The sequence below is a fragment of the Panthera leo genome, chromosome D3 (genome assembly GCF_018350215.1).
Source record: "Panthera leo isolate Ple1 chromosome D3, P.leo_Ple1_pat1.1, whole genome shotgun sequence".
Taxonomy (NCBI): Eukaryota; Metazoa; Chordata; class Mammalia; order Carnivora; family Felidae; genus Panthera; species Panthera leo.
This window is the reverse complement of record NC_056690.1, coordinates 23,190,320-23,204,820: the sequence shown is the minus strand read 5'-3', so window position 1 is coordinate 23,204,820 and position 14,501 is coordinate 23,190,320. Positions and strand designations below refer to the sequence as shown.

General features: G+C 52.4%; 1 protein-coding gene across 4 annotated transcripts in view; it reads left to right on the top strand.

The window, feature by feature from the left end:
- NF2 (neurofibromin 2) overlaps window positions 1–12,416 on the top strand; it is an 80,387-nt gene extending 67,971 nt beyond the window's left edge. For all 4 annotated transcript variants that reach the window (XM_042909650.1, XM_042909652.1, XM_042909651.1 and 1 more), the window contains one exon: window positions 9,458–12,416. Coding sequence is in view for 2 of the 4 variants with exons in the window: in XM_042909651.1 (XP_042765585.1) it covers window positions 9,458–9,508 (51 nt within the window). In the remaining 2 variants the exon portion in view is untranslated. The remainder of the gene's footprint in view (window positions 1–9,457) is intronic.
- Window positions 12,417–14,501: the final 2,085 nt, after the last annotated feature.

The window sequence follows — 14,501 nt, the reverse complement described above, 5'->3', positions numbered from 1 at the left end:
TCACTGGAAGCTTTCTACCAAAAAGTGAGATCTGGCATAAGATAGACCTTATTTGTGGTTGTTATCCAAGCAAGAGAGGTTAGCTATTAAAGTCCCAGATGGATCTCATTATAAGATGGATTCTGTCTGTCAGTGGTTCCAAGAGCCCATAGCATGAACCCCAATTTGTGTGTGACACTTTTATTTAGCGGGCTCCTATTTCTTCAGCTTTCATACCACACATTGGCATCAAACGCCCTGACACCAAGCAGCGCGTGCTCTGAGCAGTGCAGTATGACCAACACTGGAGTTGGGCAGGCCATGGGGATCATCTGTCCAAGTGGTGACCCCACGGTGCCCAGAGGACCCTGGGGTGGATCCACTTTGGTTTCCTGGACTTTGTGACTAGCACAGGGTCCAGCAGAAAAATCCCTTTTTGTGTCAGCCTGTGCTGTCAGGCATTCCTGCATATGACCATACCATTCCACCTTGATACGATTTCATCTGTCTTTTTCTGTAATGATTCAGAATGTTTCGATTCTTCAGGACCTGATTTTGACCGCCAGTTCTCACTGAGCTCTTATTATAGACAAATGAGGTTTGATTTGCAGTCAGATTTGTACTGCTCCGAGGACATTTACAGAAGTCTTTTTTTTTTTTTTTTTTTTTTTTTTTAATGTCTTGATGTGAACTTGTTTTCAAAGCAGGCTGCCAGATTCCAGTTAATCAAGAATTCTGATTACTCAAGGGTTAACAGAAGAATGGGCTTGGCTTTTAATAATAGCTGGACTTATCTCAGCATTACTAGATTAAATAGTGGCAGTTTTTGCTACACTTCACGTTTGATTCTCTTTCCATTTTCTGGACTTTGCTGGTCCCTGGGGCTAGTGACTAAGCATGACGAGTAGCCACCTGCCTGTGCTGGGGTAGCCCTGGGGCTGTGCCTACTATAGTCTGGGCCAAAGTAAGCCTAGTAAAGAGAAACACCACTGTGGGCTTTGGAAGTTTGGGCACCTAGAGTGTGAAGGTCAGAGCTCCATCTACAAAGTCTAGGACGAGAAATGCAGAGACTGGTGGTGACCTGGAGAGCTTCCAGTGTCCTGAGAGCCCATTAATCTTGGTTCAAACCAGGCTGCATTGATTTTTGTTTTGTTTTTAATGTTTTCTGATCATAGATTTCTTCAAGAAAAGAATGGTTCTACCTACCTCCCACAACGCAGGCATGTTCCTTCTCCTCACCTTCAGTACTTTCCTGCCTCACTGTGAGGTCCCAGTGGCTTCTCCACAGTACTCTCACTTAAGCTAATTCCAGGGATTACCCTTGGGTTCAGGGCTTAGTTATCATGTTCCCTTGGGAATGCCAAGAGGCTGTCCCGTCTGGCTAACCGAGGTTACCACTACTCTGCTGCTCGTTTTCTCTGTAACTCTTACTTTCTCTTAATGCCCAGTGTCCTCATCTGTAAAAAGTGAACAAAACAGTTCTTAACCCCCAGGATTGTTAGGAGGATTAAAAGAGGTAACACACCTCTTTTACACAGGAAGAGCTCAGCAAAGAGTTTCCATGAGTTTGGAGGTAAAAACTTTGAAAAAGCCAGAATTAACATCACTGGTTCCTTTGCTATCCGATTTGAGTTTGCAAGGGTATATTTTGTTCCTCCTGCCAATCTTAACTGCCCACATTTCCACTGTGCTCCCCCTCCCCCCCCCCCCCCCCCCCCCCCCCCCCCCCCCCGCCATTGATAATCAGTGCAGCTGGTTTGGCATTTGCATGTGACTCAGAGTGGCACCTAGTTGTCAAGAGTCGCTCTTAAGAACCTAGATTCATTTCATTCTCAGGGGGAGCGACAGCAACACATACTTCTGGCCTCCGAGTCTTTTGAGTGAGGGAGTGAGGTCCGGCAGTGAGGCTGGAGTGAAGGGGACACAGGTGCCGTGGGCTTCAGAGCCACAGTGCCGAGGAGGTGAGCTGTGGCCGGCTATGCCTCACACTTTGGAGGTGAAGATGCAGTGCCAGAGCTTGTACATTTCGGGGTCTTGCTCTCATCCCCTCTCAGGGGACAGCTTTCACTCCCCGATCCTGAGCTGGTCTGAGTGCCAGCAAACTTGTCATCATTTTTGTGCCCATGATCTCCAGGGGAGCACAGGGTTTCAAGGGAAATCAACAGAGGACAAATCATGAGGATTGTGGAGCTTAGAAAGTTTATTTTATTAGTAAATGGTTTGAGCCATCAAGGTCCAGCTGTGGTTTCCGCTGGTGGAGGAACAGGAATGAGTAGCCTTGACAGTTCTCTGAAGCTCTAGCTGCCGCTTGGATCCAGAAGACATAAAAGTCCAATGTCATCTTCAATTTGCACTGACTCCCCTTGGAGATGCAGGGCTGGCGAAGTGAAGTAGAACACTTAGAACACCAGGGAAGTGATAAATCATAGGGCAGGATTGAGTATGCGTGAAAGGCTTCTCCCACAATTAAAACCAACGGCCAGAGCCTCCCTGGTGACCTCTGGTCGCCCGCCTCAAAGAGGGCTCTGGTTAGTTTCTGATGCTTGTGTGTGGTTAATGTGTTCAGCCCTTCCGTGACCCTGGTCACTGGACCTGAGCTGGCAGTTGGCTCTGCCTGCTTTGGAAACTGGGCATCGTCTGGTGCGGCATCCTCTGCCCTGACTTAAAGGCAGCGTGCACTGGCTCCCAGCTCCAGAACCTTTCTTTTGTTGCTGTTGAAGGGTGGCAGAGGCAGGAGGGGGGAGGAGAAGAACGGGGGAATGGGAGTGGGGTGGGAGCAAGGATTAGCAAGGAGCAGCAGCACTCAGGTGTGGATAGCAAACTCGTGGAAGAGATTGCAATGACGAACTCTTCCCTGCTCTGTGGGAAGCACAGCGAAAGCATTGGGAAGCACAGCCTGGTCTCCGGGAGCCTGCTCTTCCTGGATGCGATGCCTGGGCTCATCCCCGAAGGCCACTCTTACCTTAACACGTGCACCAGCTAGATGTCCAGGTGCCTCTCAACTGGGGAGGGCTTACCATTCTCTTGCTTGTTTCTAGTAGCTCTCTAGATAGAAGATTCTGCCAGCCTCTTTTCCGAAAGACCACGACCTAGTTCCTCTTCTTGGTTGGGAGACTTTACCCAGTCAAGCAGTTGCCCTTTGGGGAGGCGTTGAAGATCGTACAAAACCTGCTTTGCCCTCTTAGGATGTTTTACAACCATTTGGAAGTGCCTGGGGACATTATTGGGCCTTATTTGATGCAGTAAAACATCCCATTTGGTCCCTCAGCACTGAAGATGTGTTTCAGTGCAGCCTTCCTCCAGCACCTGATTTGTTACTGCAACAGTGGGAGGGAAGAGATGGGATGCAAACTCATTCTGCGGGCTCGAGGTTCTGTTCTTATGATCCTTGCTGTGATTTCCCTTCTGATATTGGCAATTTGAAAATGACATCAGTGTGTCTGCACCTTTTTGCTAAGGTACTCAGTGCTCAGAGAACTCTGTAGCTATGAGTTCGTCTCTACCTGCCCGGTGAAGTGAATCAGACTGATTAGTCCATTTTCCAGGTAGAAGGACGGAGTAGCAAAGGCCCCTGCCAGCATCTCACGGGCAGCTCAAGACACAGGCACACACCAGTTGCCAGGCATCTTCCTACTTTAGGTCCCTAAAAGATTAATATACAAAAGAGACCCTCTGGGCTTTCCCTGAATTGAGTTCATTAATTGGGATGGACTTGGCCTTTCCTCCCACCCCTGCTTAGGGATAAGTGTGCGCACAGCTCTCTCCCCGTACACATCACCAGGTGGCATTTGGGTGCAAGCCGTCACTAGCAAGACGGCAGAAGGGCTTAATCTTGCCAGTGTACAGCAACTATCCCCCTTCACTGGCCTGCCCCCTCCTTGGCTCTGATTTGGAAGGGGGGATGTTGATCACACCCTAAACCAAAGATTATGTTGGAATTTGCTGCTGCTGATTTGGCTGTCACCTTTCTGCTCCAGAGTTGGCTTTCTCCTGGTGGATCCAAGCGCCAGAGAATCCGCATGTCCTTTTGAATCCGTGCCCTCCCCCGCTCCTTCATTTTTGATATGTAGTGGCGGAAAGGAGGTGTAACATGATTTTAGGGCTTGCATTTCAATTCCGCTGCATTTTTATGGGACAAGCAGTCTCAGCGCCTGGAGTTATTAGGTTAGTATCTAAAATGGGTTCAGCACTGTGGGTCTTATTGTTTAAAATGAATTAGACGGCCCCCCTCCCACCTTCCTTTCTCCTCCCTCGGGATGAGTGGATTGAGGCAAGGCCCCCAGAGACTAGTTGGAGGAATCCTGGCGCTCTGATTAGTTTTGTTCTCCCAGCTTAATTGTAGAGCTTCCTTTCTCTTGTCATTGATAGCCCAAGTGGCTCTGTGTCCTGCCCACCCCCACGCCACCCCTTTTTGCTTTAGGAACAAGATTATCACAATGCGGCCTTGTGAATCAATTTTCTCTATGTGCTGATGAAAGTGTAATTCATTCTTAATCAAGCAGCCTTGCTGCTGCAGGCTCTGTGCCGGAATACATTTAGTTACCCTCCCATCACTTTGGGAAATGATTCCCCCAAAAGGACTTTTAGAGGAGAGCTGGAAGGAGAGTTGGCAGCCAGCCTGGTGCTGTCTTTTTCCAGCAGGGGGCACTCTTGAGAATGATGCTGGAGGATCCTTTGTAGCTGGCCACATTCCCCACTGCCCCCCAGCCGGGAGGGATTGGGGAGCCTGGTGCTTGTCACAGGTGCCTTCCAGGCTTGCTGTCTCTAGACCCTGGAGCCATTTCTTAGGACTGGGCAGGTGCCAGATCGTTGTGTCTCGATGGGCTGCCTGAAACGCTTGCCCAGTGAGCAGGAGCCGGTTGAACCTGCGTATGGCGTGCAGGCCTGGGTTAGGTCCTGTGTAGGCTTGAGAGGAGCCAGCCTCCTGCCTTTTTAAGGAGACAGATATGTCTCCCGGATCTGAACTGGTTGAGATTGGATGGATGTGCCCATGTGGTCACACCACACACAGTTGTGATAGCTCGAAGAGGTGTAGCTCTGCCAAGTAGCTCTCTCTCCTGCCCTTTCACAGCCTGGTGGCTGTCACAGACAACTGGCAGTTTGATGGACAAATGCGCAGGAGGAGAGGTGACTGCCAGGCTTGTGGCTGTTGATGCTGGGCAGGATGAAGGGGCCAGGCCCAACAGGTGGATCGGAGCCCCTCGTAAGATAAAGACCAAGCTGTATAGATCTGCAGCAGAGAAAGCAAAGGAAGTTTGTCTCCTCAGAAAGGAATTGGATTAGTGACAGACTTGAACAGCCGGTTCAGTCAAGAGAGAACTTAATTCCTCCTGTATTATTCACACGGCTGATTTTAATCAGATGTGAAGAGACAGCTGGAAGAGAGAAGCGGGTCAGCCCAGTGCCTGGTGAGGAAACTTCATGTTCTTTTAGTCATCTTTAGGGAACTGGCAAGAGCACTGCAGGATGGAGGCTTTGTGCAGGGCCTCTGTGGTTTATGGCTTCCCGAAGGAGCTGGCGGGACTGCCGGGAGCCCCAGGGTTGGCCCTTGTCTGGATTCAGTGTGAGTTTTGAGCGGTGCGTGGCAGACACAGTCACTAGTCGTGTCCAGGCAGAGCTCTAGCTGTTTGTCCTTAGAAGGAATCAGAAAGGTGGACCAGATTCAGCAGGTCCCAGAATGATGTAGCCATTGTCTGCAAGGCCCTGCTTGTCTCTCCACGCCCCAGGCTTTTTCGCTTCACCACCTACTTAAATTCAGAGGAGACCTTTTCTCCGACAAGCTTGGAGATAGGCCATGGCAGTGTAGTCCCCCCCCCCCCCCATGGCAGTGTAGGACCCCACACCATGTGCCCTCGGGGAATTCCCCTTTGTTCCCAGAGGTGCTGCCTCCCCCACCCGGCAAGTCGGGCCAGAGGGAGCAGAAGGTTATTGTCATTGTCGATCATCAAACAGAGTGCAGGGTTGGGGGGGGGGGGACTGGGGAGACTGGCTTCAGTTCTCACAGTGTGACCTGCAGGAGGTGAGGGCCTTCGTCAGGCCATCTCCATGGCACCTTTGCTGTGCTGTGAGCAGATAGCCGGGCCTGTCGCTGAGCAAGAAGGCAGACCAAACACTGACACGGGTTCGTACACCTTGAAGCATGGGAGGGCGGCAGGGAAACCAGGACACTTGTTAGCTGATTTTCATGAGCACACAAAGACCCACAGAGCCAGTTTGTTTTATGAAGGGCTCGCTTTGTGCCATTTCCTCTGAGCCTTCCCCTTCTCTCTTAGGAATACCCCTGCCTGTAGCTGTACTGTAACTGTGACAGTTAGTGAGCTTTCTAGAAACAGCAGGTGGTGACAGATCCCACAGGTGAGAGGAGCCAGGCTGAAGGCAGCTTGACAGATGCTATTGGCAGTGCCCTGGGGGTCCTCCTGACCTCTGCCCCTGGGTTTCTGAGTTCTCGCCCAGTGCAGACCCTCCTCTCACCGCCTGCTTCCCCCACCCGCCTTCCTGCACGAGCACAGGGAGAGCTGGCTGGCTCCAGAGGAGGACATCTTGATATCTAAGATAAAGGATGCTGCTGAGGGGGGGAGCAGGCAGAGGCCATGGTGGGAACTGGAAGGGTTCCAGCCGCAGACAGTGCACTTGTGCAATAATTTCCCCTGACAGCAGGGTCCCTAATGGAATTAGGACCGCCAGGAATTACACAGTAAAGGTAAAAGGCAGGGGCAGTGGTAGCCAGATCCGCCTGTGGGCCACAGCGGGAGGCTCCCAGTGTCCTCAGCGTCCACGGTCACGTCAGCCACCTCTGTCTGGTGGGTCTGCCTGTTCCTGTAGCAGCCTGGTGCCTTATGGAGGATTGTGGTACTCTTTCCTCTTGCCGAGGCCACATGTCTGCGGTGCTTTCCTACTTCTACATGGCCAGAGTATTTGACTTTGCTCCAAACCTTTCCTCGGGCTGGGGTACCACTTGTGCTCTTGTGAGATAAGAGGTCAGGCTGAGCCCCTGTCGTGCAGCGTGGGGTGGGGTGGGGATCCAGGGAAGCATCTTGCCCACCCGAAGAGGGCTTTGCATCCCAACAAACACATGCTTGAATAACTGGAATCTGGCACTGCCAGAGCTGCCAAAACCTTCCCCTGGCACCTCGAGGGGACAGCCAGCACGCAGCTTGGGTAGAGGATCCAGGAATTCTTGGAGCCAACACTGTACAAATGGGCAGAAGGCTCTCAGAGGCCCCCACAGCCTGGGCTTCCTGCCTGGGGAAGTGGCCAGGCCTCTCGGGGCCATCCTCTCGCCCTGCCTTGGAGGCCACGAAGGCCAGCACAGTGCATGCCCCTGCCTTCTGTACCCCCTCTAGCCTACACTCTGCCCTGCGCCCCCACTGGAAGGAGAGGAGCCAAAGCTGGGGTTAGGGGAAGAAATGTGATGCTGCGATTGGTGCTAACAGCTGTTGGGTTCTCCGTGAGCATCAGGCATGGTGCTGACTGCTTCACAGTGCTTCCCAGTTACCCTGCGTGTCCCCCTGTGAGGAAGGGGTGCCATTGGCCCGCTTCACCGTAGGGAACTGAGGCCACAGTGAGTGAGTGACCTGCCCAGGACCATCCAACTGGTCAGCGGCCTTAGGTCAGACAGCCTGGCTGGAGCTGTCTGTGACTCAGTGTGTGGAAGGGCTGTGGGCATCTCCCTGTCCCCTGTTGGTGCCTCGTCCCCCCGAGGAGCCAGCCAGTGGTCTTCTCCGGGAGCGTGGAAGAAATCTAAGTGGAGACATTGGGTTTCACACCTTTTGATTTAAACTCTCCAGCAAGAGGATTTTGTCTCAGTGATTCTTAGGTTCTCTTTCTTTCCCGGTTAACATCATGAGTCCCATTATCACAGAGCACATAACCCGCAGCCGTTCTCCTCTGACTGCATTTAGGGAGAAACCCATCCAGACTTGGCTCCCTTCTAGAGGGAGTTCCATTTAAGCAAAGAAATGAAAGCTCTCTCCATTCCCATTAGAGCTGGGCTTTCCAGAGGGCTTCTGAAATTGGTTCCACTGACAGCCCAGACGCGTCCCTGCACTCAGCTTGTTAGTCAGGAACTTCAAGGCCACAAGATTTGGCAGGGTTTAAAGAGCCAGCTCTCAAGCTGTCTCATCTGAGCACACTGACGCAGCCTGTGTTTGATGGAGAAGGGATTGGTTTTGAGCTTCCCTCCCCCACCCTTTAGAGAGGCAAGATAGTACCAAGGACTTTTCAGATTTAGAGACTGCCAGAGGTCCAGGGAATGGGCCAGACCATCCAACCCACTTCCATGGTTTAACTCCAGAGGAAAGAGGCTCAGAGAAGTCAAGGGTGTCCACTGAGGCCACACAGCGAGCTGGTGACAGAAAAGAATTAGTGTCCGGGCCTTCTTAGCCTCGTGTGGAGCTCTTGCCTTTCCCATGCATCACACCATTTCCTTAAGAGCCTACATCTTACTCATTCAACAAACATTGTTTGAGCTGCTACTAGGTGTGAAGCAGTAAGCTAAGTGGGTTTGGGGGATATGAAGATGAACACTATGTGCTCTGTGTCCACCTTCCCTGAAAACCCTCCTTTACGAAGTCCAGGAGCTGGATGTGGAATACACAGTCTCACCCAAACTGGTGATTTCCGGAGGGGGAGCAGGTGCTGGAAAGTGTCCGTGCCAGATGCTTCTGTTTGGGGAGATCCTGGGAAGTGGCCTACAGAGTCTCAGGGGCTGAGGGTTCAGCAATTCCGGAGGGTCACAGATTCTAGTGCCTTTTCTACCATGCCAAGAGCTCAACCCCTGATCCTGTCTGTCTGCATCTTCCCAGCCCTGTGCTTCTTAGGGCAGCATCCTTCCTGGGAAGGCCTTAAGTTTCCAGACAGAGGACTGCCCCTTGGGGACTGCCCCCCTTGCCCGAACCAGCCCCAACCAGAAAGCTCATTGCCTCCCAGCTTGTAGATGCAAACCCCCTGTGAGCTGCCAGGTCATGGGCAAGTCTGCTATAGGGCCACCTGGGGAGCCAGGAGTGGGAGGGACACTCCCCTCCTTGTCTGACACAGGCCTGCCTTGCCTGAGACTTGTGTTGCCAAGCCGGTCCTCTGAGCCCTGGAGAGGACGAGCATCCCAGGCTGGCGCCACTGCAGACGGAGCCCCACAGAAGCATCTTAGACACTCTCGTAGACGAGAATGTGAGAATCTCTTATAGTGTCCAGGGAGCTCCTGCCCTCTGTGAAAAGATGATGTTGATGACATTTTCCTGCTGACATGCTTCTGTCCACCAGCCATCCCTCCTGGCATGTCCTCATTTGTCACTTCCTAATTTGAGTTCTTGGGCAAATCTGGAAACTTATTTGGGATTGGCCGCCAGCTCCTTGAACATCTATCTGAGCAGCCTTCCCTTCCACTCCAAACCAGCCCTGAGGTTAGTCCCCAAGGCAGGATGGCACCTGTCATAAAAGCAGAAATCCAGCGCCCTTCAACTTCTTCTCTGCTTCCTTGCAGCTCACCTTGCAGAGCGCCAAGTCCCGAGTGGCCTTCTTTGAAGAGCTCTAGCAGGTGCCCAGCCAGCCCAGGATCTGCCACACCTGCTGCTCCCGGCACCAGAGGGATGGGTCAGACACCGTGGGAGTCATCATAGGTGGGCTGGTTGGGGGCTTCCATGGGAGCTCTGGAACTTTTCCCAGCTGAGTGGAGAGCCCAGCCCCCTTCATGTGCAATTGCCTTGAAATGTGACCTGCAGAGAGCTCTCTCGTGGGGTTCTAGTTCATTTTAAACATTTTAAAGAAGTATTTGTCTTTCCTCATCTAATGTGGGGTTCCAAACTTCCTTTGTCAAAGGCACCCTGGGGTCTGTGTCTCACTGTCCAGTGCTGACCTCCCGAGCCCCGGGGAGTGAAGTGTGCAGGAGCCCTGGAGACAGGGAGCCTGGTGCCACCGCCCCCACCCCACCCTGGCTCCAGAACGTTCATCTCCTCCACTGGTGAGGAACTGGCATGCAAAGAAGTGTGGCCCACCCGAGCGCAGGCCCAGAGCGGCCTGCCTGCCAGCCTGCCTGCTACATATCGTCGGTGAGCTGGCCTGTGGCTCCTGACAAGCCACGAGATGTGTCCTCAGCCCACACCACCCCCACCCCCACCCCCGCCCCCCCCAGCCTGAGGCTGCGCTCTGGCTGCCAGCTGGTGGAGAATGGGAAAGGCAGCTGTGACTAGGGGAGGACTTTAGGCAGGAGCTGTGATGAGGGGTCAGCTGCCAGCAGAGGGGCCGGGGGCCCAACAGAACTGAGTAGGAATCTGCTCCATACAGAACACTCGCTGCCTTCCTCTTGCCACCACAGACCACACAGACCAGGGTTCGAGAGGCAGGTAGGAGCTGCGTGTCTTTCTCCCCGCCCTTCAGCCTTAGTCTCTCCTGCCTGTGGCGGGCCACGGGGGGACTCCCCGGTCACGCTGTAGTCAGCACCTGGTAGCCTGGCTGGGACTCTGTGGCCCCACAGGTACTTCTCACTGTGGCCTCAGTCTGTGTTGCTGCCTGAATCACCTTTCCTCCTGGGCCATATGCCAGCAAGCCCTTCCTTAGCCTTGACTGTACTGGGCCTCCTTTGGGTGTTGCCCTTTAGGGGCAGACAGCCCTTTATTTTTTTTCCCCCTTGGGCCATGTGGGGTCCCGTGTGCCCCTCCCAGCACAAGCCAGATGCACAAGCCAGGTGTCCACTCACCATTGGTGCTCTGCACCTGCTGGTGCACAGCCCCCTTCCACTCGGGCGGCAGCGGGTCACGGAGCCACTCCCATAGCACCACGCTCCTTCGTTTGGGGCCACTTTCTTGCCCTTCCTTTTCTCCATGGTTTGGTGGTACTGCTGTGACCTGCCAGCCATTCGGATCCTTCCAGTGGGGCTGTTATGCAGAGCAGGAGATAAAGTCGGAACCAGTGAAAAGAGGCTTATTAAGTGAGGACACGTGAGGGCCTGGAGATGTCCTGAGAGCAGAGGTGTCTCTGGCAATCCTATGTGGTTTTGAGAAACTTAGAAGCTCACGGAGATCCTGCCTTTTTTCCACGGTCAGGCTGACCTAACGGTGTCCCGGGCTGGCCAACCCCCTTTTGGGCCCCCTTGCCCTGAGGAAGCCAGCCCTGTGTGTCACTCAAACCCCTTAGGATATACAGGGTGGGACTCCACATCTGGATGCTCAGTGTAGATGGCTGTGGCTGAGAGAGTTTCCTTATGTCTCCCTGTCCCTCAAAAGCCTCTTCCCCTGAGATGCAGTCACAGTGAGGGAGTCCTAAGGCATCTGTAATGTAGGGCCTGGCTCTTGTGTTGAGGCTTTGTCTCCCCAGGCACACCACCCATCCCTGAATTTCCATGACGAGTTACTTTCCTCCTGACCTGTAAATTTAATCTGTAACAGTGGCTGTGGGCACAGGAGCATGGTGGTGGTTTATATAAATGTTGTCGGGCTTTGTTTTTTTTTTATTATTTAACTGCTGTGTGTGTGTTCCAAGTCCGGGAAATGCCGAGCCATGTGGCCACGAGGGAGCCAGCTGGCATCTGAGCTGTGGCAGGAGCACCGTCGGGCCCGAGAGCCGACTCAGGAGGGCCAGCAGAGCCTCGCTCCTCCAGGAACACTTCAGCTCTCCTTGGAGGCGGGAGCTGGCGCGTACCTCCCAAAGACGGGTAGGCGGAGAGGATGGTGGCCTTTAGAAAAGTCCTGCGCCACAGTGGAAGGAAACAGAATAAAAGAGGAGCTTGGTTTTCAGGGACTTGTGCCGAGGCTCAGGTGACTGTGTTCTTTTCAAGCGAACATTTTTAGGGCATGGGAGCTTATCAAGTCAGGAAGCCTCCACTGAGGGCATGGCCTGGCCACAATTATTTCATTACAAGCACTTCTGATGGTTCTTGGGCTGCCCAGCTGGTGACACTCCGTAAGGCTGGGGTGTTGGCCCTTAGCGGTTCTGTCTACACAGACAGACCTGACCGTTCGCCCTGACCGAGGCCCCACCTCAGCCCCAGCAGCGCTCTGACCTGTGACATCAGCTCAGTTATTCATGTACCCACCAGGCCCCGCTAGACAATACCCCATGGCATTACATAACACTTCTTAAGTGACTGTTTTGTAAGCTTGGGGACAAGCTTCTCTCTCCCTCATTTCTCTTTCAAATCAAAACAGCAAATCCAGAGTCTGACAACCAGGACTAAGTGTTGCTCGCTGACAGGGCTAGGGCCTTGCAGCCCCCGGAGGGTCCACCTCAGTGGGGAGACAGCCTCTTCCAGCTGCCCTGGGGCCAGGCAAGCCCCTCGTGGGCTTCCAGAGAAGCTCCATCCGTTTTCAAAGATGTCAAACCTCACTTGTTCCAGTGGGGCCTGGGTCTTGCCTCCTGTCAGGGCCAGACCATGGAAGGCTATTTTCTATTCCGGGGATTGTTGTAATTTAAATGATTGTTTTAATAAAAATTCTAAGCTGTCAAAAGTGTCTTGGGCTTCCTTGGTTTGCTTGATGCCCTAGTCACTGAGGCGGCAAGCTGGGCTGGGTGGTAGGGCCGACTCTTGGGGGCTCTGAGGAGACGGGACCTCCGCCCTCCCTGACTGCCCAGCACCCCAACTCCGGCCCCGTGTCACTGGTGATAGAAGGATCACCTTTTCCAGGCCGATGACAGTACCCCTTACTCTACCTTCACCTGGGAACGCTCTTCCTTTGTCCTGTGGGCACTCAGGGTCATGGAGCAGTCCCTGGACAGGGTCCCAGTGCCAGTTTACTCTCCACACCCCCTGCCTGTCCTCAATTCCAGACCAGAAAACTAGGGTGCTGGACCAGGCAACCCTTCAAGGTGCCTCTGCTTCCAGGTGTCCCTGTTCTGGGCTCTGGAAGGGGGGGGGCTTTCAGAGCCAACAGGGTGCTGGGCACTGGCTGTGGGACAGATGAGGCCAGCTATTGCCACAGGGCCACACGACTCACACTTGGGGTTGGGAAGCATTGCTGTGGAGCTTACGTTTTTTTGTTCTGTTTCTATTTTTTCAATCAATAAAAATCCTTTAAGACCACAACTACTATAGGATAATTCTATCTCAAATCATGCAGCCCAAAATGAAAGATTCCAGTGGCACAATGTGTTATCAGGACTTCTCAGGGACCACAGTGCTGCCTGCCACGAGTCAGAATACATTTCAGGTCTCCATTGTACAGGCCAATCACGAAAATAACCTATCAGAATACACAAAAATTTCCAGGAGTCGGAGGTAAATACAGTTTTTTTTTTTATATATTTTGGAAAGATATGTTTGAAATTGTAAAGTTAGAAAATTGCAAAATTTGAGGCACCTGGGTGGCTCAGTTAAGCATCTGACTTCAGCTCAGGTCATAATCTCACAGTTTATGGGTTCGAGTCCTGCATCAGGCTGTGTGCTGACAGCTCAGAGCCTGGATGGAGCCTACTCTGAATTCTGGGTCTCCCTCTCTCTCTCCCCCTACCCTGCTTGCGAAACTCGCTCTCAAAAAAATAACCATTAGCAAAAAAAATTTTTTTAAATTGCAACATTTTATAGGCAATATTTTGTTAGTTTTCAATTTATAGAATTGGTAACTAATTAGACTATTAGATAAATAATATGAAGCTGCTTCATTTCTTAAAAATGTAGATTATGGGGGTGCCTGGGTGGCTCAGTTGGTTAAGCATCCTGACTCCTGGTTTCGGCTCAGGTCATGATCTCACGGTCTGTGAGTTTGAGCTCCATCGGGCTCTGCGCTGTCAGTGCGGGGCCTGCTTGGGATTCTCTCTCTCTCCTCCCTCTCTGCCCCTCCCCTGCTCGTGCTTGTGCTCTCTCTCAAAATAAATAAACTTTTTTAAAAAATGTAGATTATGTTATCTTCAGTGATTGGAAATTCCTATGTAGTGTGAGCCAGAGAAAGTAATTCATAAATACTGATCACTTGAAGATGCCCAGACAATATTTTTACCTGACTTTTTAAAACCAACCACTGACTGCCAAAAGATACGAATACGTTCATACAGATCCCAAGGTCTCCATCAAGTGGGGTTAGAACCAATAATGTTGCCTGGTATTTTGGTATCGAGGAGACCAGTTGAGTTCTCTGCTTTTTTGAAATTTGTTTTGATGGTGCTGTAAACCCAAAGCTGCTGGCCAGACCTGCATGCTTAATGTTAGCATTTGCAGCCTGGTCCCATGGGGTCCCTGAGCGGCTCCTTCTGACCTCCCTGCCAGCACTTGGTCCTTTGCGTTTGGTCGTCGCCTGAGAGCTGAGTGCCTGGCAGCTGTTCCCAGGGCTGCCCACCTCAGAAGCCTTTGCTTTGGAGGAATGGATAGGGAGCCACCCACGGAGAAGGATGAATCCTAGCAGTAGGACTCGGGGTGGAAAGGTATTGGTGCAACTGTGTCGAATCCAATTTCTTGCACGTCTGAGGAAGAGAAAGTTGAGCCATCTGCATATCCGGTGTCTTCCCCTCAGACAGCCCAGGCCAGAGATACCAAGGGCTCCGCTCCCCTCTTGGCCGCAACGGGGCTCCCTGGCAGCCTGTCATTACTGCATTATGGCAGG